We start from the raw sequence: 27,934 nt of genomic DNA, 5'->3' as shown, positions 1-27,934 counted from the left end.
AACATCAGCAACTCATTATCAATAGGCAGGGTACAGCATAGGCTGATTACCATGAAACAAGGCTTTGGGCTGGGGCTCCTGAGTTCCCTGTTTATTTACAACGTTTAGACCACAAAAATCAAAGCATCAAGTTGCACAGAAGAGGAAAGAAGAGAAAAGTAATGTCAAATGAGCAAAGTGTTACATTATGTTTCCAATTAACCATTTAAATTAATTATAGTGAGTTATAAAACTAGTAAAAGAACACATATTACCAAAACGTTTGAGAGATGCATGAACTGAAAGGAGTACTCAATTAACATGATCATGCTTAAAATACAGTCCTCCACCAAAAAAACTAATTTAATCATTTTCCTCATGGTCAATTCCTTACCTTTCCTCAGAGAAAATACTGCCTGAATTATGACTGAAGTCAAGACATATTTTTACAATTACTAGCAGTTAACTCTGGACAAAACCAGTATGGCCAACTTACACCCTGCCACGAGGCCAGTGTACGCAGTCAGAATTATGATACATTTACCCATGCCTGGCAGAAGATGCATCTGAGGCAGTCACATCAAATCTTTGCTTTATCCGGGTTACTACTTAAAAGCCAACCATACGCCAAATGCTCTGCCTGTTTGTTCCTCCTTCTCCATTCTTTATGTTAGTTGTATCCTAAATAAATGACAATCTACCTGCTGGTTCTTGGACATACTTTGAAATCCCTGAATTGATACGATGTGATGCTCAAAAGTGTGTACATTTAAAGGGAAGCAGAGAAACACTATAAAAATGCCACCAGAGCAAATATAAATTTAACAGAGAGCCAAAAGTAAACTTCAGCTTAATTATCTTTTCCTGTTTGTGTCAAGCATCTCATTATTTCACCTCTTACCTTCCACGAATATTTCAGCTGATGTACTATCTGAACCAGTGGAATTTGAAGCCAGACAAGTATAGCGTCCAGTATCGTCTTCAAAGGCTTCTGCTATGATTAGGGAATGAAGTCCCCCACTCCCAGCGCGGATCTGAATGTCAGGGGAATTCTGGAGTTCTTTTCCTTCACAGAACCATCTGCAGCCCACACACATGTAGAAAGAGAAAGAGGGGGGAAAAAAAGAAAGGAGAAGAACATAAAAGATTGGTTCAGGCTCATCACACACAAGGAGACATTACACTCTGCTGCAAAAATCTACATTGCTACTGAAATCAGCACGTGGTGCTTTGAAGTGTTTAATGGCATTTGCAAAGAAATAACTTGCTGGGATAAGCTTTGTTTAAGAGTTAGTGAGACAGTGCTGAATGTGAAGGAAATTGGACACACCTGCAATTTAAACCCATTCCCTGTCCTGGTTTGGCAGAATTAATGCTTTCTGTGCATCTTATGCTTTGACCAGCACTTCATCCATTTCAGTTTAACTCGCTCCTCCCTTCTTCCTAATGCTCCCTGCTTCTAGCAGAGGATGTTTGACTTTTTGTCCATCATGCCCAGTAAACCTGATATAATCCTGTGGCACAGGTTCCTTATTACTAAACCTTAAAGAGGTTTATTCCTGCCCCCAGTCAGGATCATAAACTGGTTTTCTAGCCCTGGGTTTCAATATATGTATATAATACCTGTTCCACTACCGAAAGGGTATGTATGCCCCAACAAAAGGGCTGGGTGTAGGTACAGACAAAACTGACAACCTGGCATGATTTATTATGAGGCAAAATCACAGCCTATTTTGTATCAATCAAGCATTTTCCAGGGCAGGCTGCCTGAAGAACTAGTCCTTGTTCTCAGTCTGCATTGCTGCCACGAAGGTACCAGCTCCCATCTGTTTTCTGTTTGATTCCCTCACATCAGCTAGTGCTATTCTCATGGGTTTCTCCATGATTTATCCTATGTCTAGCAGCCCAGCAAGCATGAGAGGGGATAATTCTTTCTTTTACAGGGGCTGCTAAGCATTTTTTTTTCAAGGGGGGTGGATTGGTGAGTGACTAAAGGGAAATAATTGGGCAACAGCCTTCATTCCTTTCTCAAATTTTCACTATGTCCTGAAAACAAATTTTGCCAAGTTTTCTGAGCTGGTTCCCCCTCCACTCCTAAAATCTCACCCTGAGTTTTCCCAGTCTTCCTTCTCTTCCCCTCATGCCATAATCCTAATCTGTGCTTTCTCATGTCCTCTCTCTGCCCTCCTTTCCCTCTGCCCTCTCTGTCTCCTCACATTCAAAACTTGCTGTGGAGAAATTCTTAACAGCAAGCTTTGAAAGTGGTTTTTCATTCTCTTCTGTCCATGCACTTTTAATTTACCATTTATTACTACATTATTTAAATAAATAAAATTAACCACAGAAATTCATGGTCAGACAGTTCAAATTAAAAGATTATGATTTTTTAAAAAATACATTTAAATACTTAATCTGCCACCAAAAACCAAATTGGATTTTTTTTCCTTTAGCTTGTGCAAGTGTATGAAAGATTTTTTGCACTTACGTTCCAGTAATACTTCAGAATTAAACTTCATCCTCATCAGATGACTTTCCCCTGCCCACAAACTCAAAGAAACCCCAAGGAGCTACAGAGCCCCCCAGCTATTTAAGAAAAGCTTGTGACATTACAGGATGACAGATACCACACAATGACAGTTGGTGAGGAGTCTTTGGAAATCAGCTGCCTCATTTTTATTGCAGGGGTTTTTTTAACATGCAATGAACAGAAATACAAAATATTTCTGAAAACTTTCTTCTGAAGAAATGAGACACTAAAACTTGAAATTTCACCTTAGTTCAAAAAGCAGAGTTAGGAAACATAACAGATTTCCACAAAAGCCAATTCCCTTCAATAGCACCCAGAAGTGTGAGCAAACCCTCCATGTTTATGAACAACAGACCTTCTATTCCTGAAGGCAACACTGCGCTGATAGCAGCATTAAAACCACAAGGGATTGTCTCCTGTAATTAAAAGACTAACAAGTCCCCTCTCTGCCCAGGCAGCACACGCAGAAAGTCTCCTTCTGGAAGGAGCTGACAAACTTCCATCTGTTTACTCAGCAGACCCCTCTGGCCTACTTTTACAACTCCCGGGCTCGGAGACAAATCTATCTGGTCAGCCTGACTGCCAAAAAGAACATTTCTCTTCCCCCCGTTCCCCTCCTTTCCTCTGCTATCACAAGTCCTCCCTTCTCCTGGTGTGAGGACCTCTGCTACTACTTCTACTCCTCAGACCTTCCGAGTCCCGACCTCTGCGCAGCCTGTCCCGAGCTGCATTTCAAACGATACGCACAAGAGAGAGGTTAATTCAATTTCTAGACCATCACAGACAGGAGCCTGTAATATGAGGCTCTACTTAATCATCAGTTCTGTTTTTCTTTCCTTTCCAGAAACATCCTGCAAAGGAAAACTTCTCCTCCAAGCCTAATTATTTTCTCAGACAGAGCCCATTTTAGTTTCATGCAAATTGTATGGCTTTCTACTGTCTCCCAGATTCCATGCTCACAAAACAGTTAAGGTGATAAGCATAGGAATCTAAACCATATATATTTTTGGTCAGATGATGTTTAATAAACAAACTCTTTTCTTAGGAGGGCATGTTGTACACTGTGCCTTGGTTCATGCACAGAGTCATGCTCAAGCAGTGGGAGCTATTCCTCAGCACTGGTTGGGACTGAGACTCATTGCATCATGTCAGTGACATGCTGCTGGAAACCAGTCCTGACATGTTACATCAGACCCCATCTGCCGCAGAGAAAAACACCAGAGTAAGCAATTCAGTATGAAATTACCTCAGCCATCATTAAGGTGATGTCTCATGAATGGGAAACAGGCCTGCTGTTGGACTGGGCTCTTTATTGTGGAAAGAAGAATTCACCTTCACAATAGGCAGCAGCAGAGTTGTTTGAATCAAAGACTGGCGCAGACTAAGTTATATTCTCTTTCCTTCTCTGATTTTTTTCCTTGTCTATCTACATGTTGTTGGAATGAAAGGATCGATTAACAGCACTTGGGTTTGGATATTACATCAAAATTAAGTGAATGAGGAAATCCTCAATTGAAATACTAACCCTGCAGTAAGTGAGGAATTGCCAGTTCAGGTCAGGAGAGTTTGTAAAGAAAAAAGGAACAGCTAATAAAAGGGTTTTTTTCCATAAGCAGACTGAACTTCAGTTTTCCATCTTTCCTACAGTACAGGCTACTCTACAGCACGAACCATATGTACAGGCCTCATCTGCCTTACTGCCATTACACTCTGAACAGTCATGGCAAGAGGATTTTCTGCTCCTAAGGACTGAAAACATGTCAAAGACAAGCCATGAAGCACCCTCTCTTTCTGCAGAGGGACCACCAAGACAGGCAACAAATGGAGACTGACCCAAAGAAACCAGGAGGACTCATGGCCAGATACAGAAAGACAAGTCTTACAAGAACATTCCAGCTTCATGCTAACCAGTGCGGCATTAACTCATGTCCAGCCTATTCCAGCCCATCAATCCTCTTAGGGGGTAAGAGGATTACTATCTAGCTGTGAGAAGCCAGTAAGGCTTGTGGAGAGAAAAGAATCCCGAACCAAACTAAACCCAAAAGGCACTGGGAGTAACACAGAACCCCCACTGCACTGCAGAAGCTTTAAAGTGTGTAATAGAAAGAAAACAGGCAGAGAGACCAACCAAAGGTTGTGCACATGTGTGTACGTGTCAGTCCTGCTGTAAGGACTCAGATTTGCATCCTAGGTGCATTCCTGCAGGTCACGTTAGTGTTCACACAAACCTGCAGAGAACTGCCCCTCAAAGAGAACAGAAACTGCTGCAATGTCAGATAAAGGCAACAAAAGGAATATACATTATTAGTCATGAAGTATTTTGCCTAATTTCTAATCACATGGAACTCCTCTGTTCTTTCCTACTTTATTCTTTGTTCCCTTCCCCCATTTCTCTTCCTGCCTTCATGCCTGTTGGATCAATCCTTGCCTTGCCTTTCCTCCAGCTATGCTTATATTCCATCTACGCTGTATCTACCGTATGTTAAAACAATAGCAATTAAGCATTTAAGGCAGACATTGAAACATGATCATTAGGCTGTGAAGTCAGTCCTCCAAGGAAGCAAACGAGAGTTATTTGGGTAGCAGGGAACGATGGTTAAGCTGCTCGCTCTCCACGCTCCGAAGCCTGCTTTGCTTCTCCACTGCCTATGTCCTTGCACGATGGCAGAACTAGAGCAGCCAACAAAGAGAAAGCCAGGTGAGCAGCAGTTCATGCACAGTGACATCAAGTAGCAATTCACATGAGATGTCCTTTTTTTCCCCTCCCTCCATGCAGAGAAATCCATAAGAGCACGTGTGTCTGGGATTTTAATGACTGTGAACAAAATATAAACAGTGTTGAACAGTATGCTGACTGAGTAAGCACTAGGGCCTTAAGAAAAACAGTTCAAGGTTCTCTCTAATGCATAATCCTGCTGGAACTTGTGTTTTTTGAGAGTCACCAAGGAATACAGAGGTTTTCCTTTCTGCACACTCTTAAAAGTTAATTTAAAGTGGCAGCTGAAGTGAAACTTTAAGATACAGCCTTAGGGAAGAATTATATTAGGGAACTCAGACCACTACAAAAAGTGCAGAGAGATAAGTTGTAAATTAAAAAGTAATTTTATCCTCAGTGGTGTTAAGTATGTCCACCAAGAAAAGCTGAAATGAAATACTCTGACATTGCCGTCCTGGCAAAGTCCACATTTCCATCACAGTACTGGGTAACTCCCATTGTGTCTTTTCTCCACTGAAGTTAAGCAGACCAACGCTTCCAGACTGCAAAATATTCCTACTTAAAGAATTTTACTTGATTTTTTTAGAAGAAATCAACTTCTCCATGTAAGACTTAGAATACACCTTGGTAATCAGATTGTTCAGATGTTTGTGCTCTTTGCACAGTGCACAGCACAGTCTCCCTGTGCCTTCAGTAGAATGTTGGTACTTGTACAGGCAATTCATAACAGTTATGACAATAACAACATACACACTTTATATAGTTATATTTTGTCATCTTAAGGGAAAATGAAAGATGCTGGTGCCTTGCCTGAACCTCCTGTTAAGCAATTAAAAAACATCTCTATATGCTGAAAACCACAGAAGCCAATATCATAAAAGTGTCTTACATTACAAACATGTGTTATATACTTAGAATTCTACTGACTCTTCAGATGTTGCTCAGTGTTCTCCAAGCTCTCACCAATTTCAATGAGGGCGTCAGGTCCAGCTGAGTAAATTGCATTAGGTACGTGGGGACCAAAACCATTTCCTCACTGTGTAAAAGGATGGCAAAAGAATACCAAAACAGCCCTCCCTATCCTACAAATTAATTCTGCTCCGTCCCTAGTCAAGCTTTGCATCACACTCTGTGCAAGGATGCAAAGAGGAGGGCTTCCAGGAGCTAACAGATGTGACCAGCTGAGCCATGAGCTAGAAGGTTCTGAGAACAGTGAGCAGTGGCCTCTGTCCTCGTTTGCAGGCTGCAGGAGCTCCAAAGAGCATTTTTTCATAGCCTGTTCCTGTCATTTGAAAAATTCCTGTGGAGTTTTTCCAAGTCTCTTTGTGGTCACTTTACCTGCGGGATGAGGATTCTGCTCTGCTTCAGTATTTCAGCTGGGGAATAAAAGGCAGTTATCTTGAGCTTTTCACAGCTCCAGACAAGATCCTCGGGGCTGCAGAGAGATCCTGCCTGCAGCTCGTACCTTTGCTCTGGGTACTGCAACGTTCCACAGCCTTACATCCACGTGTACAGTTGATTGCAAGAAGAACACAGTGTTGCCAGACTTGTTCTGTCTTAAAATCACAGGATTAGCCTACAAGTTCTTCACAATTGTACCTTGTCTCTGCCTTTGCAATTGTTGGCCTCACTTTATATCTGTTAAGCGTAGAAGCTCTTAAGGCAGGTTTTTAATTACCTGAATGACAGATACGTTCACGTAAGAAAACATGAAAGTTGAACACAATGCTGAGGACACTTTTAAAAAAGATTTTAGATTAAGAGAAATTGAAGTGATTTGCTTGACAGTCACCTCTGCTTATTTAGCATCTTATAAAACTGCAGAGGATCTGCATGATGGGATGCAGTAACATTACCTGGGTGCAAAAGAGAAAGTGGTGAGATTTAAAGAATAAAACTGAATTGCCCTCTAATGAATAAATTTAATGCTAATTTGTTTCTTTATAGAAACCAGAAATAATATATCATAGAAAAGAGGCCCTTATTGTATGACTTGGTTGGGCATGTAATCGAAAGGTATTTGTGACTAATAAACAGCTCTGGCACAATGGGCTGTGCAGATGAAGGTAGTGGTCACTGCTGACTACTCACTTCTTACAGGAGAAACTCTAAAAACTGGATATATTCACTACTTGTTTAGAATTTAGGGCTTAAAAGAAAAAAACATCTAAATATTTAGTAGAAGAACACTAAAAGCATCTAGCAACTTTCTAGTTGAACTGGCTTCAAAGCCTCACAGGTACTTTGCTGACGTACAGCAAGGAAACCAGGGAAGCAGCTCTTGGGGTTGACAGAACTGTGGTGTGGAAGCAAATGATATTTCCCAAACACATCCAACGGCATCCAAACGAGATCCCACATTTCAGGTACTCCTGCTTCATCGTGCAGAACAAAGATATCTGCGCAGTTGTATTTCTCCAGGAAGAAAAGCAGGGAGATAGTATTCCTTTAACTGGCCAAAAAAGCAATCCATGGCAAAGGAAAATCCGCACGTCATCTCCTCCAGCCAGAAGGAACGAGTACCTTACACCTCTAAAGCAATTTGTTCTAGAAGAATATCACTTGTGTTACAGTCAACCTTGAGATATGAAATAACACACCGGTGAACTGTATGCTGAGTAAGTTGTTTTCTGTTGCTGAAGTCCACAGTTTAACCCCTGCCTCATATCTTATTTTGATTTATCTTTGCCCTTTGCCCCAGAAGATTTACTTTTCTTTCTTACCTTTGTCCATCACTGGCTTCGGCTAAACCACCACAATCACCAAAACACAAGGTATGTTGCTATCCTTGATCCTAACTGCACGGCTTCTGACAACAAAAGCATTGACCAGGTGGAGATGCAACCCATAAATTTCACAAACAGCTTCAGAACTCTGACACTGACCTTCCCCATATTCAGGCCCTAGCCCCTGCTATAAACGTGTCACTGTTAGAACCAGCAATTTAACTGACAAATAGATGTGGATACAGAATTCAGTCTGTTCTACATTTGGGTAATCATCAGATCAAGGAAGGCAGAAAAGACTGCAGTTTAAGGACCAATTATGCAGTGCAAATTGCAAGCTCTTTTACAACAAGCATGTTGATTATTTGCCAGGCATGCAGCTAGTTATTTAAAAATAACAATGCTTCTCGTTTGATTAACTTCTATAACAGGTGAATCTGGGCACATATCAGTTCACAAATCACGTGCCCATGTTCATAAGTGTAAATAAAAAGCATGAATAAAAAAGCCAATGCAAATTAAGATCCTAAGGTTTCCATAGTTTCATGCATCACACATTTTTCAGGGCTGATGGGCTGACTAGAGAAATGGTAGCATGCTGCAGGTTCATTTAGCAAGATTCTTTATATTCTTTTCTTCAGAAAATTCAGAAATCTTATAGCAGATTGACAATATTTCATGTAACAATTTCCCTACGTCAGCTCTTCTTGGACAGTTTCTTCACACCTTAGTATTTCCTGAAGCAGTGTTTTGTGCCTGACATCTTCAAGTCTATAGGAGGATATTTTATATCATCTTCTATTTGACTAAGCTGGAGTTCTTGGCATATATATGGGTACTACCACCACTGACAACTCAACTGTAGATCTGAGAGACATCTTGAGATGAAGTGCAGGTTGTAAAAGATGGCTCAGGGTTCTCTGCAAGTGCCTAAGAAATAACCCTGTCGTCTCTCAGGCTAGTCAGACTAAAGAAGGATAAATGGGAATAATTAAAGGGAAAGCCACTCCTCTCCCCATAAATCAGAACACATGCCTTGTGGCCCAGCTAAAAAGACCAGAGAACTCTTTGCCCCACTACAATTAAAGTCCTGTATTTCAGCAATGCAAGTGTGTGACAATGTGCCGTTTTGTTTCGAGCTCTTTCTGTGTTGAAATTGAAATAAAGTTCTTCAGCACAAAGCCAGTACAGCCTCATAACAAAATACCCTCCACTCCAGGAGGCTAAGCTCATAAAGGTTAAGGCTGAAAAAAAATCTCTTCCCTTAGTTTTTCCTCAAGTATAAGACCACAAAAGTCTAATTATAAAAGCCTGAAAATAGCAGGTGAAAAGAAGAGGTTGGAAATAGCAGCAAGATGCAATAAGCCAACAGTTAATTATACATATTTTAAAATTTTATATATATGTTTTGTCAATATAGTTAAAAATGAGCTATAGGAAAGTAGTTGAATAGTTACAAATTCCCACTAGTTCTTAGCCCCCCTGAATAAACGATTTATGTTTGGAGAACGGTGGCTTGTTTCATAAACACAGTACTAAAACCATCTGTCACGTCTCTGTGCTTCAGCATTTAAAAAGACAAACAAAAAAGAAAATAATCACAATCCAAACCCTGTGAATACTAATGGATCATAATCCTGTCTGCAACTCACAACATTATTTAAAATGCATTAAAAATGGAAAATTCCTTGGCCACCTGACATAGCGACAACTGCAATTCTCCACTATGTGCTAGTAAAACCAAAAGAAAAGTCAAGAACTGGGGTAGTAGATACAGAAGGAAACAGTTCCTATGGTAGTTCTGTGGCACATTCACCTGCATTTCAGAAGCCTCTACACTAAAATCAGTGGCTGCTGTGGGCAGGGAGCACGAGGGAGAATGAAATACAAATTCAAATTCCATCAGGCAGAGTACCTACAGCTAATGTACATTCATTTCATTCCTTAACACACCAGGCCATTTTCTCATTTTATCTGTTTAGTATTCCTATTTCATTAGAACTTTGTTATCTTTTGAAATAACTCAAACATTTCAATCTCCACTGCAATACAGGCAACAGTTTGCCTCCAACACCAATAAAGATGGAAGCTGTTCCATCTATCAAAGCACAGACAGAATAGTTTAAATGTGAAGAAAAGAAGAACGTCACTATAAACCTTATTGAAAGAATCTACAACATTATGTGATTCAGGTTTGAATGATTAGCAGATATAACCCTTCATTTTCCAGCCTTTTGGGGTTTTGATACTCAGAGGATTATCTCAGAAGCGTGAGACACTCTCTATGGAAGTTGGCACCTGAAACATACACTTTTTGCATTTAGCAAGTCACTACATAGGAGCCCCTATAGTTTTAGGGTGCCAGAGGGTGAGCAGTGAATTTGTTCTTTTTGATAAAGTAATTAAATGGACCTCTACACATCCAATTCAAACCTGTTTCATTCTTTCATGGACGTTGTTCCTACTATCACCTCCCTTCTCCTTGCTTCCCAGTGACTTCTGAGCCTGAGTCAGTAGATACACCTTTGTTACCCTGAAGAAAACCCACTTGATTCATGCAGGTCGGGTCGGGTCAGGCACTCAGTAGCAGAGAACAAAGGCAGAAAGCTGTCAGCAGCTTTGTCAGTGTAAGCTGCATTAAGTATGACAGCAGCCACAGTGACTCAGTGCGGCTGGGCCAGCCGAGGTGGGCAGCGTCCTGCCCGGTCCTGGGAAGCTGGAACAAGCACCTCAGCACTTGGCTGGTAACACTTTGCAGTAGCAACAGCAGGTCTTGAACGGCTGGGATGCCAGCTGAGGAAATTTACAGCACCGAGGCATTCAGGATTAGGATGACCTGTATTGACAGGCAGCTCCAGCAGCTCAGTCCAGAGAACAAACAGCAATCACAGAGCTGGAATACCCCAAGCTGGTGGCTTGTGGCTCTATGTAATCATTCCTGATAGTCATCATCCCCATTTCCATCCCCCAAGCCTAAAAAAAGTCCTGATGAAGTGCCCTCAGGACTATCAGGAAAAGCAAATGTGGGGTTTCTGTGAGGTACCTGGCAACACATATGCACAGTCTCAGGGGAAATTCACAGGCTTGCTAGTTAAGAAGAAATGATTATCACTAGTAGCCACTCATTCTCTGCTACCTGGGGGCTTGTTTGCTGATTTGCTCTGTTAATCAACAGTTTCCTACCCTTTTCCTGTTCATAAATAAAATCAGAACTTTACAATCAGATTATTCTGCCCTTCTGGGATCTTGTCAGTTTTGTGGTTTGAATGTTTTTCTTTAGTAATCCCCAACAACTGTGAACAAAAGCAGAAACTCTGACCACTCTGTTCCATTTTAATTTTAAATATCTGTCTTTCTATGTAGGGTCTTCTTACATATTATTTGTTTGGAACTTTTTTTTAAGGTTTCACATTTGCTTGACATCCTAACAGCCAACAGGAGTTTAATAATCAAGTCCCAGCAATACTGCAGCTAATTGGCACTATTTTTAAATGGTTTGGTTTTGGTCAAATTTTGTTCTTAACTGGTGCATTCAGCATGCTCAAAGACTGCAGTCTCCATCCATACATCCAATTCTTGCTCTCTTGCAGGAATCCTTCACGTTGTAATTCAGACTCAGTGACATTAAATAGCTTTCTCAAAAATTTCTCTTCTTTATGCAGAGAAAGAAGTCAAAGAGAACTTCAGAAAAAGTAACTCAAAGCTAGAGCTGAGCTCACTTGCATAAGCATTGAAATACAGCAAACAACCTAAAAATTAACTTTTTCCAAAATAGTTTACCATCCAGAAGAGCCAGAGAACTTCAGACACTTTGCAAAGCCACATTTGTTAACATGTTATGTCATTTCTAAACCCACTGGCCTCGAGTGGAACGAAACAGGAAGCCTTCCAAATTGATTTTCAACACTAGCTAGGAAAAGAATACAGTGATACCAACTATATCTGTTCTGATTCATGACTTTATATTATCAGACATTTTTCTCAGTTGCTGGTAGGAAAAAACCCCTCTTGATCTCTATGTATCAGCTCTCATCTTTACAAGTAACCGTACTTTTCTTTGGCATCCTGTTTCCTTATATCCTATCTCAGAGGTAAGTACAACAGCAGACACAGTAAAAAGTTACACGTTGAGAGCTAAAATAGGATTCAAGACTTTAGACTCTCAGATAACATCTGTGATGTTGCAGAACTGATTTAGAGCATGCTATGTGAAAGGGTCTAGTTGAAACAGCAGATAAGAGGAAGGAAAGGGTGGAAAAGGAAAACTGCCTGTCTTTGGAGCCCCAGTTCTTCCAGGGCAGAAAAAGTTATGCCATCATATCTCCAGCATCCTTATATGCAGCATTCCTTTACAGAAATTACATATAACTGGCAAAATCTTACCAACTAACTTGGTTTATGCCAATAGATTTCTGTCATTAGGGGTAATTGTGGTATTACTTTCAAACCCTACAAGGACACCTAAGCCAGACCTGATGACTAGGCATCACCTCTGCCTAATAATGATTAACTGATGCTGTCTGTCCAGAAGGTACTGAGTACAGTTACACCACCTTTACACACTCTCACTAGCTGCAAGACACAGCATGGTTGTCACCTGAGAGATTGGTTTCAGCCTGAGAAGACCAGTTTATGTGTATGGTTGCCAGCCATCAACACTGGCATGATCCCAAAGCAGGCATATGCCCTCACTTTGTGCACTGCTCACTACCTGCATGGTTACAGCCAGGGCCTACTTGCCCTAAACATGCATCAAGATTCTTCCCACCTACCCATCTACACTGGCTTACCAGTCGTGCCTCAAAGCAAACCATGGGTGTTTTTCCCAGCTATTATGAAAATTGAAATAGTACCAAAAAGCAGGTTTTACTGGAAAAGCAAAAAAATTCCATATGAATCCAGTAGGCTGAGGATCAATACCCAAGACTGCTTTCAGGTCTGCTCCTGTTTGCAATGACTAGAATTCACACAAAAGAATATTTTGGTCTTTACATGGGATAATCCCACCTATGCTGTGCAGCAGGATCTTACCACCTCTGCTTCACCCAACCTGTAAAGCACCAAGAGGGTCTGGAATTTCTCTGTTTCTCTACTGTTTTACCCATGCTGTGATAAGGATTGTCTAGTATAAAACCCATTTGGGTTTGCCCTACATATTTTATACACACTAGCCCAGTACAACTGAATCTCAGAATCACAAGGTTGGAAGAGACCTTTGAAGATCATCAAGTCCAACCATTCCCATCCCAAGCTAAACCAGACCCCCAAGTACCTCATCAACCCTCTTTTTCAACACATCCAGGGATGGTGACTCAACCCCCTCCCTGGGCAACCTGTTCCAGGCCCCGACAACTCTTTCAGTAAAAATTTTTTTTCTAATATCCAATCTAAACCTGCCCAGGCACAGCTTGAGCCCATTGCCCCTTGTCCCATCTCCTGTCACCTGGCTGAAGAGACCATCGTCCACCTCTCTACAACCTCCCTTCAGGTAGTTGTAGGTGGGGAGAAGGTCTCCCCTCAGCCTCCTCTTCTCCAAGCTAAACAACCCCAGCTCTCTCAACCATTCCTCATATGATTTGCCCTCCAGCCCCTTCCCCAGCCTGGTTGCCCTTCTCTGGGCATAGAGACATGTCAGAGACATGAGACAACATGTCAGAGGCAGGAATGTCAAGGTGTACACACTTGGACCTCTGATGTATTCTCTCAGCAGTTATTCAGAAAGACTAACAGATTTCCTATCCACACACTGCACTTCAAAGTTAATTAATCTCTGCCTCATGTAAACCACAAAAATGTTTAAATGTAAATGTTTAAAAGGTATTTGCAGGTTTTTCTAACAGTGATTTGTGACCCCTGGTTAAAGGTTAGCTGGTGGGCTTGGGGTGGGGGGGTTGTTTTGTTTTTATCCTGTTTTAAAGTTAAGAACAAAGTTCACATGCATCCTGGAAATGAGAGAGAGAAGTAATGTGAGGCAAGAAACTAGATCAAAGAGATGCACACAGCTATATGAATGACTATTGTCCTTTTTTTTCCTTTTCAGTTTGACAGCTAAATTTACTACTCCAATAATTAAAGACTGAAAAAAAATACTGATTTTTATTGATTTGCTGTTGTAGAATAATACTGACATATAATTTCTAGATAAACTACCCTGTAGGCAGAACTAGGGTAGGAATTGTTCTTCATCTTTACTTCATCATCCAACCAGAAGCAAGAATAAACACTGCTTTTCAGTGCTGTAACTTTTGATCTGTTTTCTGAATTTGACACTCTATGGACTTGTTTTCCTATTTAGAAAGCACCTGTATAAAAATAATTCACCATCTAATACTCAGATCTGAAGATTTGGATGGAAGTCTTCTAACAAGTGCTGTGCATCAGTTTCTGGGAAGAAAGGACTCAGAGTACCTCAGGAAGAACAAGATTTGATAAAGAGGAATTACTTCAGAAGGAACAATATAGATGCAAAGAATATGACAGTGCAAAGTGCCTACAACAGAGATTATACAATCTCATCCTTCAGATTAGGAATATACTTTGTTCTAGGATAATGACAACAGTTTAATGAAGTGTTTAATATTATAAACTTTTCACTGCTCTTAAGAGCAGCCCAAAAATATAACTTTGAGAGCAAGCAATTAAACTTGACACAACCAAAGAGTCCTTCCTTTTTACTTTTCATACTTTCCATAAAGTATTTGGAACAGGACATCTTTATTATTATTTATGGCAGGGAGATGTTCCCTTATCTCTGTCCTTCTCCTCCTCTCTCAAACCAGGTCACCAATTACCCAGTAATGTCCAAAAGAATTCCAGAGATTCATTAGGTCTTAGTTCAGAGAGGCATGCTGAAAATACCAAAAGAAGCCATCTCTCCTTTTATTCCAACAACCATTAAAAACTACTTGGTTTAACCCTGATTTTACCATTAAATGCTGCGATCCCAACTCTTGGCCTCCAGGCAATTAAAAAAAAAGACACAACAAAAACACCAAAATACATTTGAATGCATCCAGCCAACAATTTCCACATTAAAAAAGGAGTTTAAGTTGGAGCCATGTGGTCTCAATCAGGCAGTAAAAACCTCTCTGTATTTTCTTAAACACACAACTGCAATATGCCCATAACCTCTCTTTTAAATCATCTTAACCAGATCTGAATCACTCTCACCACAAATGATTCAGTGGCCCTGGAATGTGCTGGGGTAGACAGAGCTGCTCTGAACGAAGGTTGGGACATTTCCCACTTCCCCAGTGTTAAGAGAATAGTTGGTGGTGGAAAAATTTTTTCAAAAGTTCTTTAAAAGGTTATAGCCAAGACAAAAAGTGACATCACAGTTCAATCATTCAAGGAAAAAAAAGAATACAACTACTGCCTAATAAATCAGTGCTGTGCCACAAACCACGGCAAGGGAACAGAGCCCAGGGACAGCTTCCCTTGCTGAGCACAGATCGGCAAGGAGCTGGCAGAGGCCTGTGGAATTGTACTCACAGAGAGGCACCGAGCCCATTAAGCCAGACAGAGAAGCCCATCAATTAAAAAAGCAGAATAGCCATGATTCCAGTGGCAATCCATTCACCTCCTTATCTTGCACTGTGGTATCTTTTACCATAGGCTACCAGGGCATTTTGCAGAGGAGCACAAATGGGGAACTCTAAGCGTACGTGCAGATCACTTTGGATCCAACAAAGCCTTTGAGGTACCTGCGTTACCTGGATGAAAGCTGCTTGCCTCCTCCACTGCTCCACTCATGCAAGCAGGAACAACAGGCCAAAAGCACCTTAGCTTTTGCAGCATGTTTCAGAAGGAGTCACAAAATATTACTGACATCTGAAGTTATAATAGAGGAAGGGGAATGCAATTCCTCAGAGGCCCCTAAAAGTCAAGTTTAAGCAACAAATCAGCCAGCTTCGCTTAACTAACTGTAAGATTCTTAAATGCCACTTCCTCTTTAAAAGTCTGTCTGCAGCCTGGAAGATTTCTTGCAGCCTTAATCACCTCAAAAAACAATTTAACATGTGGCCAAAGTGATGTGCACTTAAAACAGGACCAGACTGGAGCCAAGACTTTTGAATGCAGTTATTAACCTTCTCAGACTTCATGGATGTTGGAGTCCCAGAGTTTTGGTACAGGCCCGTCTCTGAACTCAACACTCACTGCCAAACTTCACAGTCAGAAGAAAATATGCTTTAAAATATCAAAGGAGGAAAAATAGCAGAAAGATGTCAGACTTTTCCACCACATCAATGAGAAAAAATGTCATTATAGCACCCATGTAAATTGTGAAACTGAAAGCAGCTGCTGAGGCAACCTGACATGGTGCCATCGGCAGGGGGGAGCCCAACTCAGGAAAACACGATTCCATTTTTAGCTCTGAAAAAGAATCTTTGCTGGTCCTAGTGTGTGATTCCAGTTCGGTGACTAACTCACCATAAATAGAGCTAGTAACTGCAACAGAGAGAAGTCCCCTAGCACCTGGCAAACAGAACGTATCCTAAAGATCCCCAACACCCTAACACGTTGCACAGTGTCCTGCCGAGAGCTGTTTCCCAGTCATCCCACAGGAGCAGAATTCAGCAGATCACTCTTACCAGTTACCATACTGAGCTGAGTCTTACTCTAAAGGAAGGGTGAAAGTCAGAACGGGAGAGTTCCTGAGTGGTTATGGGTTTCTGAGTTAGAAAAAGCAGCCTTAGAGACCTCAAACAAACGGTCAATTGACTGTGCCTGCTTTACTCCACACAATCCCTCATTTGCTCTTTCAGCAGATTTTTCATGTGACCAGATTCACCTTCACAAATCCCTGATAACCAGCAGTTAGTGAGGGGGTAGGGGGTGGAACCCCTCACGTTCACACACGAAATATTGGACTAACTACTTGAAGTAGCTGATGGAGTCAGGGTTAAGGGAAGGGATAGGAAAGCTGTCCTCTTTTCAGATCTATTGTTCCAGTAATTTTTTTTGTTCTTTGGTGGTGTTGGGTTTTTGCAGGAGTTATTTTGGTGGGGGGTGGGTTGTGTGTTAAGTCCATTTGTTCATTCAATCACCTGTTTTTTCCCCCCTTTGTCACATTTATTCCACAGTTCAACTTTTGGATTTCAAGGGTTTCGTATTTATCACTTTCTTAAGATAACCCAAATAATACGATGCTGATAGCAGAGCTTATCAGTAGCTTTAAAACAAATGGGTGCCTACAGCCAATTTCCTTTGACAGCTAGGTGGCATTTCTGAAAGGGAGGCATTTGGATTAACGCGCTGCTGTGCTGATCGTTACAGAACTTTTCCTAAAGACGAGAGAGATGTAGGAGATGAAAAAAGTCCCTGTAACAAAGCAACCCACCCCTTTAGTAAATTTAAAAGGCAGCAGTGTTAACACTTCTACAATAAAGCAAGAACCACTAAATCATTTTGCTTGCTGAAAGAAAACTAAGCTGCTTTTTGCAGTTCCTGTCCTCTCCCGAGTCATTTATCCAAGCATACACTGTACACTACCTTCCACTTCCATGCCCTAGAACAGTAGACCCACAAAGCTTTTTCATTTTACAACCAAATTCACTTGGCTAATGCCAGGGAGGGGAAGGGGGGAGGGGGGGGGGGGGGGCATGTGTGTGCTCCGAATGAATGGCAATCCTTTAAAAGAAGTTTATTTTTTGTTCCTTTAACCTAAACGGCATTAGGAACAGCCTTAGGAAGCAAGCACCTCATCCCCTTTCACTCCCCCTTCCTCCTGAACTTTAGTTGTATTCATAACCTCTCTGATGCAAGATCTTTACTTTCCAGGTTCAGCTCTGGCACTTAAACGAGTTACTCTGCTGGTTAAAGTTACTCTCACATTACGCACGGTTCAAAACAAAGCAGATTTGCAGAAAACCCGACTGTGAAGCCATTTGCAAAGCCATCAGGAATTGCACAGGTACTTAGGAGTTTTGTTAAAAACGGATACATTCTTACAGTGCTTTGTTGGAAAGGGAGAAACGAGGAACATTTCACTGCCAGGCACTGCTCTGAGAGCACCGTAACTGAGCACACGCTGTATGATTCACTCACATACTTTTTTTTCCCCTCCCCTGCTGTAGTAAAACAGCTAAAGCACCTTATTGTTTCTTGCATCTTTATACAGATTTAATGCCGGCACTTACCGTGGTGGAACAGATGGACCCTCACCCCTCACAAAGAAGCTGATGGTCTCCGGATCCTTTACTTCTTTGCCTATCCCAGCTCTTCGCTTCGCTGCTCTAAATTCAGCCTAGTTTGCAGAAGAGCTCACAAAAATGAATAGCCAAGTTCCAACCACGGAGGCTCGGCAGGGAAGACGCTCTCTCTAGTTCTGACTGATTCCAAGGAACAAAGCCTGCTGGCAACAAGGAAGCGGAGTTTAAGTCCTCTGGCTTCGGTCCAAATGTTGCTCTCGCTTTTGCTTCGGAGTACGTGAGAGTGTTTGTATGAGCTTGTAATGCATGTAAGAGATGGGGGCTGGGGAAAAAAGAGGGTGTGTGTAAGGGGAGGAATGCTACTCATATCCAAAAATAACACGAAGGAAGTAGTGGAGTGATCCGTCTCCCCTCATTCTGCTCTCTTATCGCACGGACTGAGAGTGCCTCTCCTGTGAGATTCTGCTCTCAAGAGCAGGTAGAGCAAAAAAATGCCACCGTGCGTGGCAGCTGGCGTGGCCGTGCGGTTAACGTGTAACTGCAGCGCTGGACGCGTCCAAGGACACGGCACGAAGCGCCCGATTTACCAGCGATCACTTGATAATGCTGAAGCCTGAGTGCGTTTCACACCGGGTGCGTTTGTCTGCAAACCAGAAGGAAAAAACTAGTGGGAAGTTCACTACGTGTCAGGAAAAAATAGCATCACAGTTGCCTTGCCAGAAGTTCCTAGATTCCTAGGTATTTCTAGATGCTGCTTGCCCCTGGTTTTTAGAAGAGCAAGTGTTGGACGTTTGCAATGTAATGCAGAAACAGGGATAAAACCCTCTGTATTAGTTTGATTTTACCACACTTTTCCAGAAACCTTCACAAACAAATTCCACATTCGACACCTACAGCACAAACACAGAAAAGACAACCCCACAGAACAACAGAATAAAATTGGGGTTTCTTTCCTAGATGATTGGAACACTTCTGTCCCTTTTCTTTAGGAAAAGCTTTAGAATATGGTTCCAATAAATACGAGCTTCTTAAAATTAAAAAGTGGTCATTCATAAGTGAACAGTAAATTCAGGGAAAATAACAAACCATTAATGACAGCTTTTTTTTTTATTAGTTGCATTTAATGTGGGCTCTGTCCAATAAATTGGAGGACCACTAAAACCGGCTATTCTCAGAAATATTCTCTGCAACTAGTTAACATTGCTGGAGAAGTTTTATCGCATCTGGTGGGGCTTCGATCACAAGCAAGAGCCTTCCAAATGTTACAGGCCAGCACCAGACAAATTTATACTTTGGCCACAACACTCTCTGCGAGTAGTACTTGGCAGAGAGCAGTATTAGTTTTTAAAGGTTTTCATTAAAACATGACAACATAGAGAAAGGTCTTAGCGAGTTTGGGCTTCATCTCACCTCGCGCAGAAGAGCTGAGCCCAAGATTCTGTGATACTGGACATAGTACAGGGTGTTTTAGGAAAGCCAACCTGGTCAATGTCCCCAAGGAATAGTTCTGAAATCACAATTCTCACAACAGAAATAAAAGTGGGAAAGGGAGAAGAGTCAGAAATCAGGCTCCAGTGTGCACTTTCACCAGTGACAGCATGAACCAGCTGCCTGCTTACACAAGGCTTTGCTCCTTGGTAAGGGAGACAGTGTAGATGGCACCTAGCGATGTCCATAGCCCACATCAACACTTTTTCTGGACCTATCTCTTTGTTTTTAATCCTTCAGTAATGCTAATGGCACTTTGCACAGGAGCTCAAGTTTTGGAGAACAGATAAAACATACTTCCCTACATACCCATTGCATTAAAGCACTTACTGAGCTTCTTCAAAGCTAGTAGCAAAAAGATAAATTTGAATACTACAAATGCACTCTGTGTTGAAGGTAAATCTCAGAAGCCTATAGAAACCATCTGGAATGAAAGGAAGTTCTGATGATTTAAGTTTGCCTTCCTGCCTATTCACTAGAGACTGAATTGCAATTTATTGTAAGGCCATAAAAAGTTACACTAAATCCAAGTTCTGTATCAGGAGTTCACTGCGATGTACTTTTCTGCTGGCACTTCACTCCTTGGTAGCATTACAGAGCCTGGTTTCCTTTGCTGTCCTGAGGTTTGCTAAGCCAGATTTAACCTGACAAATTTCATGTGCAAGCAAAGATCCAGAACAGATAAGATTACCTGAGGGTTTTGAGTCCACACCTCATCCCATCATAAGCATCAGCTGCTCTGATTTTGCTTAACTGGCTAATTACAGTTCTAACCTGAAAACCACGTGCTTCAAATAGATAACAATAAATCCACGTTGTTTCGTTGGCAGTTGAGTCCCCAGAAGAGGAAAGTCCAGAACCCAGTCTTGGTCCAGACACTTGATTTTTTTTTTTTTATTATGGAAAAGCACAGGCCTGAAAGATTACAAATTCAGCAAAACTATAAAATTACAACACTAGCCCCCCAAAAGCAAGCAAACAAACCAGTAATGGGGAGCTGTCACCTGCTTTCCTCTGCCTGAGCACTGTTTTCATAACCAGACTCAAAACCATGATGCTGCTTTCAGGAAAATTTGAAACCCAAACAACCAGAAATTCAAATAGGGTATGATAAAGTAAGGCTGAGGAGTTCCATAGCTGATATTCCACAAGATTCATCCATCAAACAAACCATTACTAGCATTGATATTGTTCTAGTTATTCTCTAATGTCTACACACAACATAGCACAAAAACATACCTGGAGTTATTTGTTACTGTGAAATTGGTGAACTAAGCCTGAATTTTTCAGGGGTCTCAGCTGCATAAGCTGTTTCTACACTAATATTGTTGTTTAACTCAAATATAGTGTAACACTGTCACATCTAGGAAGCATGTGAGACCTGTACAGGTGCTAATTTGCACTTGAGCTGCTCCAAGTAACAAGCTTTCTGCTGACAAATATTTCAGCTGCAAGTTTCAAAATATGAAAACTATTATTTCTCAGAGTTCAGTTTCTCTTCCAACTTTTCTTATTTCTAGTTAAAAAGGAAAAGAAAAAGTTTCTGTCACTGGAAGTTCACTTTCATTACACGGAAATGAGATGCTTTGTGGGAGTAATACTTTGGTAAGATATAGCTGTCAAACTTGCTGCTCAGACAAGATGGCTACAGTAATTTCTGAAGCATTAGATAAATGAGTCAGAAATGACAATCAGCAAAAAATAATACAGATTTAGAAGACTCCTTAAGGACAACCAATTTGCCAAGTAATGGCAGACCCAAGTACTGGCAGTAGCTTCTAAAAAGCAAGAATTTCTCATTCAGAGAGGCCATAGCAGACCCTCCTGGGCTGTTTGCAGGAAGAAGCCATTATATTCCTTTTTTTAGAATAATAGTATAACATTATAGCTATGTATTAAAAGGAAAAAAATAAATTTTACTCACTTCTTTTGAGCACTTACTAGCCACAAGCTCTGGTAAGTTTAACAGCTTCAGTGCCTTGTAGTTGGAAGAGACAGATGTGTTCCCAATATAGCCTATGTAAATTTGGCATTTGGCCGTAAAGGTCAGCCGGCGCTTGCATGTGGGGTGCACTGGCTAGAAAAGGGCCAGAATCTAATAAAAGAAACAAGACTGGTGAAAAATGCAAGCAAGTGGAACACTGAGGTCAGGCAGTCTGCATTTTCCAAAGTCAAACATTTTCCTTTTAGTATCTACATACCCTAATTGTTCAAATCCTGACCCGTGCCAGCTTATCTTTGATAAGGAAAACATTTAAAGGTGTCTTTTCCATCAATACAGCCTGTCCATGGTTTCTATGGCTACAGACCCAAAGTGGGATCTTTCCCCACCTCCTTCACACTCTTCAGTGCTCCTGAAGACTTGCATTCCTTTAAAAAGTGGAAGTGTTTCTGTGGCACAGGCTCAGAGAGGAGCTTTTTGTCCGCACATGTGTGAAGTGCCTGCATGTTCCAAAATTATTTAGTGTCAACATTTCATTCTCAAAAGGACTTAAGGAACATGTAGAGGTTTCAAAGGGACTGTTAAGCTCAAAAGTCTTTTTTGGCTCTTAGAGGAATAATATAAAATGGTATTTATTTAAATGAAGTGAAAAATAAAACTCCACCCCCCCCCCCCCAATTATTAAACTTTTACAGAATATATTATCTGAATCAAAGGAAATTGAATTTTCCATAATGCACAGAACCTTATCTGAAAGAAACAAGAATATATGTGATTCTGTCTTTGGAGTCTCCAATGTTTCTATTTACAAACATTGCTAATCCACTGGCACTTAATTAGTGGAGATGCAGCAGAACGAGGTATCACAAACAGCCACGTAGCTGGTATATGTAAGGGGCCACGTTCAGATACCTCAGCATAACTCCATTATCAGACCTCTTGCACACAAGCCCAGGGTCAGAATTGGTATCGTACCGATGCTGATGTTTCAATTAAACCTCAAGCTTTTCAAACTCAATACCTGTCCAAATGAACAGCACCTACAAGGTAGAGCCTCAAGCAGAACACCCTCAAGATTAGTACCTGTATCAAACTGACAATATGTACTCACACAAGTCAGGTTTTCCAAAAGTTTTACAGCTACATCATAACATGAGCTGATAAAATACACAGTTGTTACAATCCTCATCATTTGCATGTAAGCCTGAAAGTCCATCAAACCACATGAATGATATTGTAGAGGACTATAGGAATCTTGTAGAATATGAAGGTCTCATTTAGGCTCCAACAGGAACTCCCCAAAGACTGAAGGGCCCAAGAACCATTTTAATAGTAAATTAGTTTCCAAATCAGTTGCTGGACCTAATTCCAATGAAAAAAGTTTCCTTTTAGGAAGGGGATACATGCAGGTATCCCAGGCCCAAGCAAGTCTTTGAAAAAAGCTGAAGCATTCGCTCAGAGCTAAAGAATCATCTATTACTTTTGTTTATTGAATCCATTCTAATCTCAGGGTAAGTACAGAATAATCAGCACTGGAACAGGTTCCATTTAAGTTGCTGAATGATCAAATGTAAAAGCACCTTAAAAGGATGCATGAACTAGGATAATGGCAGGGTGGAGAGGAGTGGAACAAAACATTTCTAAACCTCAGCTCATCCACTTGTTTAATTCCTGCATTGTCTCCATGTGATTCATACACTGGGGATATTCTGCTTGAAGCTCATGGGAACTGTTCTTCTTAATTGCCAGGGAGTCTGAGAACCTAAGGACTTCTCCCATGCATGTGTTTATCTGCAGGTTTTGTTCATCTTCATTCTCTTGTTGAGAGAACACACCAACCTAGTGTGTGGAAACAGCAGAACGACTCCAATACATTCTGCCAGAGAGTAAAAGCCTGAGTACTTTCCCCTGGAGAGTGCTCATATTCTCAAAATTGAAGATTTTCACAAGTGAATGCTTTGAAATCTATTAAAGAAAATTGCACTCCTCCTTTCTTAAGAACTTATAAATGCAGTATAGGGCTAGAGAAAGGTGTCAGTTTTGGCTGTGAAAAAATGTGAAACCACACCTAAAAATCATTGTAACTCTTGTTACATAATTTTCAGTGCAAATGCTCCCTGGTTCTGCCCCTATTCTCTCTTATTTTATTAAGCTTTATTTTATTTCATGCTATTATCTGCTAATATTTACCACAGAAATTCTATGAGGAATACTAGAAACAAACATAGCTCCAACACAGCAAATTCCATGGTCACACTACTAAAGAAAGTGGAACCCCAGGTGTTTATCAACCTTTCCTTCCAAGCAAACAAGGCAAGAGGTTGGGACAACTGACCAGACTCCAGTACCAATATCCCTTGAGGGTTCTGAGACCACAGAGAACCTCTTATTAGGTCTCAAAATCAACCTTCCAGAATTACCAGTACAACCTTCTCCATGCAGACTTACATCCAGGATGCCAGCAGATGACATGGCCACCGAATCCATTTCAGCTGAGGAAATAAGAAGCCAAAGAGTAACTGTAGAAGCAGCTTGTAAACAACCTTCAGTTCAAACCTGGAGAAGGTGATTTCCATCCAGTAACAAAATAATCACTAAAACCCATGCAAGATACAGGGGTTTTGTGTTATTTGCAATCCTAAGGATCTCTGAAGAATACAGCCTGGAAAGGAGATCTATTTATATTGGTTCTTAGGTCAGCCTACATATTGTTTCAATATGAACAATGCCAAAGCCCTTACATTACGTATCTCACACAGGTATTCTTGGGGTGGGCTTTCTTGTTTTGTTGGTTTGGTTTTAAAGCCACGCTGCTTTTTAAGAGTATAGTCACAGCCTTGTACCATTCTAGTTGAGCTTTCAAAGAACACATTATATTAGTGAAAAGAGTATTAAGTGAAGTAGTCTAGCTGCTGCTGCTTTCCCATTTAAATAGAAGTATCTTTTAAGATTGGAGCACCAAATATTTTGGAAAACAACAGAATGAAATGAAGTGTAGCTAAACTAGGAAGGAAAGCCTCTACTTTTATTCTTATGTCCTGAAGGGTCAGCTCTTGAACTCTGATCAGGTTTTTAACTGACAGCAAGATAACCACCACCCCCTGCAATCATACAACCGTTATTAAAAAAGGGGCATTTTTTTAGAACAAAACCACAAGAAACTATAACCATCCTGCCCTTCACCATACAATAAATCCTCAGTGAGCAGCAGGTTGAGAACCAGCAACCACAAAGCTTTAAAATGGGAAGAACAACCTCCTTTTAATGAAACACAGTGATTAGTTTAAGCCAAGTGAAAAATGCTGCGCTTGTTTCAAGCCGTATTTACTAAGCAGTACAGGCATTTAGCAGAGTTGGTGGGTAGCCAGCATTTATAGAATGTCATAAAGAAAGAAGCTAAATTGAAAAAACAACCCTTCGGATTGGGTTCTGATGTTAAAATTAATTCAGTACTTAAGAATTTATTGTAGCCATGATATTGAGACTTTGTTTAAAAAACACACAACAAAGCCCCAAGCCAAACAACCCCCAATGATTCTTTAGCTTACTAACAGAAAGCGTAAACTGTTTGCACAGATGCTTTATGTTAGGCAAGGGCAGCATTTAAAAAGCCAAAAATCCGTGTCCAGCTGCACTGACACAAACAATCTGTATGTCGACTTGCTAAAAGAAGAGATCTTCTTTTTCTGACACTATCGGGGTTACAAAACTGGCCACAGTTCCTCCTTTTCAAACTTCTGTGACATTAGATTGAGAAATACTATGCACTTAAAACCTTGTATTTTTTGTGGAAGTTTAAAATGTTTTCCTTATCAGTTAAACAGAAAAAAGAAATTACCTTTGGATATAGAGAGTAAGGACTGCACAGAACTTGGGAATTAACATTTATCATAAAGGAAACGTTATTAGCAGAAAATGAAATTAAAATTAAAAATCAATGTCAAGTGTATCAATTCTTACTTTTAAAATTAAATCTCATTCATTTACATTTTCTTTCTATGGTCTTTTACTCTGGAGTCAACAAAGATTATTTTTTTTTTAAATAAACCATGCACTGTCTCTAAGAGCGATTTCCAGAAAAGCTCTTTTGGCACAAACACTGAGGATTCTTCCAGAAAGGGAAAAACTTCCCAACAGATCACCTAGCAGAGACTGCTGACCGGACCATAAGGGGGTCCCAGTTCACGCATCGCCTGGAACTGGCCTCCCTTGAACATCAGTCAATGCTTTTTATATAGAATCAAGCTTGCTTTTGGCTGTTTGGATAGCTGTGGAGTGAAGGCTGAGCTTTACCAGGCTGCCTGCTTTACCTACTTCTGGGACAAATCCCCTTTCATGATGTGAAAAGAAATCTTAGAAACGCTCCTCCGGCGGATTAACCGTCCAGCAGTAATTCTTCAGAAGTAACCTGAGGTAAACCACGTATTCCTAGCCCTGAGTACAGAGGAAAATCAGTTCAGGAAATGAGCTCATAGGTAGGTTAAAAAATAAAACAAAACCCCAGAAAAAGTCCTGCTTAACACTCAATGCTATTCCCCTTCCAAAGCATCGCTGGAAGCTTCAAGAAGGTGGGGTGCACATGCACGCCGATACACGGATCCCTCGTGTTTCCAGCCAATAGTAACCAAAGGTTTGGGGGTTTCTCAGTCTTCAGTGGGATTTTAAAATGAAGGTTTGTCTGTAGACCCTCAGATCTTTTATGTTACCAAGGACCCTGCAGGTTCTGCTCATCAAAGCAGTGTTTGTGAAATATTTACAGCATTCAGCCTCTTTGGCACAGTCAGGCTAATTATCAAATCACATACCAGCTTAAGAAGCAGGACACAGTATCCGTGTGTTTGGTTTTGTCTTTTAGGAAAATACATATTGCAGTGTACAGCCTGTTACCTCGTGCCCCAATTTTATTCCTTTAATTACCAATCTCCCCAGCTTTGACCAGGAATATTAGGGAACCCAGCTGCTTCATGCAACTTCCAGAACAGCTTGGAGCAAGTCAAGGAGTGATTTCTTACCTTGGTCCAAGCCACTTAATACATAAAACTGCTCAATTTTGCTAGCAATGCTACACGAGTTATTCCTCATGGACAATCTCTGACAGATATACACATCTTGGGGTTTTTCCACCTTGGTGTGTGACATAAATCACTTTCTCTTCCCCCATCGAGGCATCAGTGTCACAGCTCAGCTCTGCACCTTGCAAACCCGTCTATGCCACCTAGCTACCAAATGTTATACATCATGTTGACATCGATACTTCTGCTGTGATATGTGCAAGCTGACTCAACAGGCAGCTGGGTGAACAAGATCACAGCTTTGCACAATGATTTGTACCAAAAAAGAAGCCTTAAGCTCAGAAGGTGTGTTAAATTTGTTTTAACAGAACCTTTAAGTAGTTGGTTTTGAAATCTCTACTTCCTATAAATTCTGTTTGAAACCAGCTCAACTATTATTTAGCAGCAAGAGGCAGAAATACCCACCTGAAGGGCAAGCAGGACTGGAAGTGTGGCCACACCAAGCAGATGACTTTCAAATGCTGTGGAGCTACGTCCAGGAGGCAAGCTTTCATGAGCAGTTGGGATCTCCTAACACCACGGCTTTCACAGAAAGAGGTTGTCTAACCTTCTGCTGCTGGCATTCTTGCCAGGCTTTTCTCATGGGGAGCTAGCATACATGGGGGAGGAGTTTTTTCCACCAGTCCTTTGAAATCTCATGGTCTTTTAAGTGAGACTTTTCACTTGGGTTTTGTGTTTGTATTTGGTGGTGGCAAGATGAAAGAGCAACAAACAAATCAGTGGAACAGGAACAGTGCCACATCTGTTATAGGCTTTAAGTTTTTAAGAGAGAAGTTTTTCCTAGCTTCATTCCATGAAAAGAATTTCTATGTCAAAGCTGAATTTACAGCTTTACAGAGAAAGACATTTCAGGATACCTGGAGATGATGGAGGTGAAATTGTATTGCACATATATCTGGGCAATTAATATCTACAGTTTTTTAAGTCTGAAGCTTTTAAATGAGTTTGGTCAGAGGAACTGAGATGCCGTGCCTTTAGTGCACTGTTACGCCAGCTGCACAAATATCACTACCATCCTTCCCCCTGCCACCACTTCCTAAGAGAGGCTACAGCCCTTTAAAACCGAGCCCAGAGCCCTTCTACCTGCTCACATCCCCTCCCCAGTGAGGTGCTTCCACCCTTGGGTTGCTGTCTTCCTTCAGTCCAATGTTACTGAACAGCGTAGTTGCACCCTGTGCATATGCAAAAATATCTCAGGAGGGTATTAACACCAGTAACCAGCAGACAAAAATAAAAGCAGAGAGATGGCATGTGTGTTTCATGGTAGAGCTTGATCACATTTCACACCATCCTGCAATGCAAGCTCTGAGCTAGTTGCACAGCAAACAGGATT

General features: G+C 41.0%; 1 protein-coding gene across 6 annotated transcripts in view; it reads right to left on the bottom strand.

The window, feature by feature from the left end:
• PALLD (palladin, cytoskeletal associated protein) overlaps positions 1–27,934 on the bottom strand; it is a gene marked incomplete at its 5' end in the record, with an annotated part of 172,131 nt that overhangs the window by 115,573 nt on the left and 28,624 nt on the right. For all 6 annotated transcript variants that reach the window (XM_084262803.1, XM_084262804.1, XM_084262806.1 and 3 more), the window contains one exon: positions 881–1,059. In XM_084262803.1, coding sequence (XP_084118929.1) covers positions 881–1,059 — 179 coding nt within the window. The remainder of the gene's footprint in view (positions 1–880; positions 1,060–27,934) is intronic.

This window comes from Gallinula chloropus (assembly GCF_964237585.1).
Source record: "Gallinula chloropus genome assembly, chromosome: 4".
NCBI lineage: Eukaryota > Metazoa > Chordata > Aves > Gruiformes > Rallidae > Gallinula > Gallinula chloropus.
This window is presented reverse-complemented; position numbering and strand designations above follow the sequence as displayed.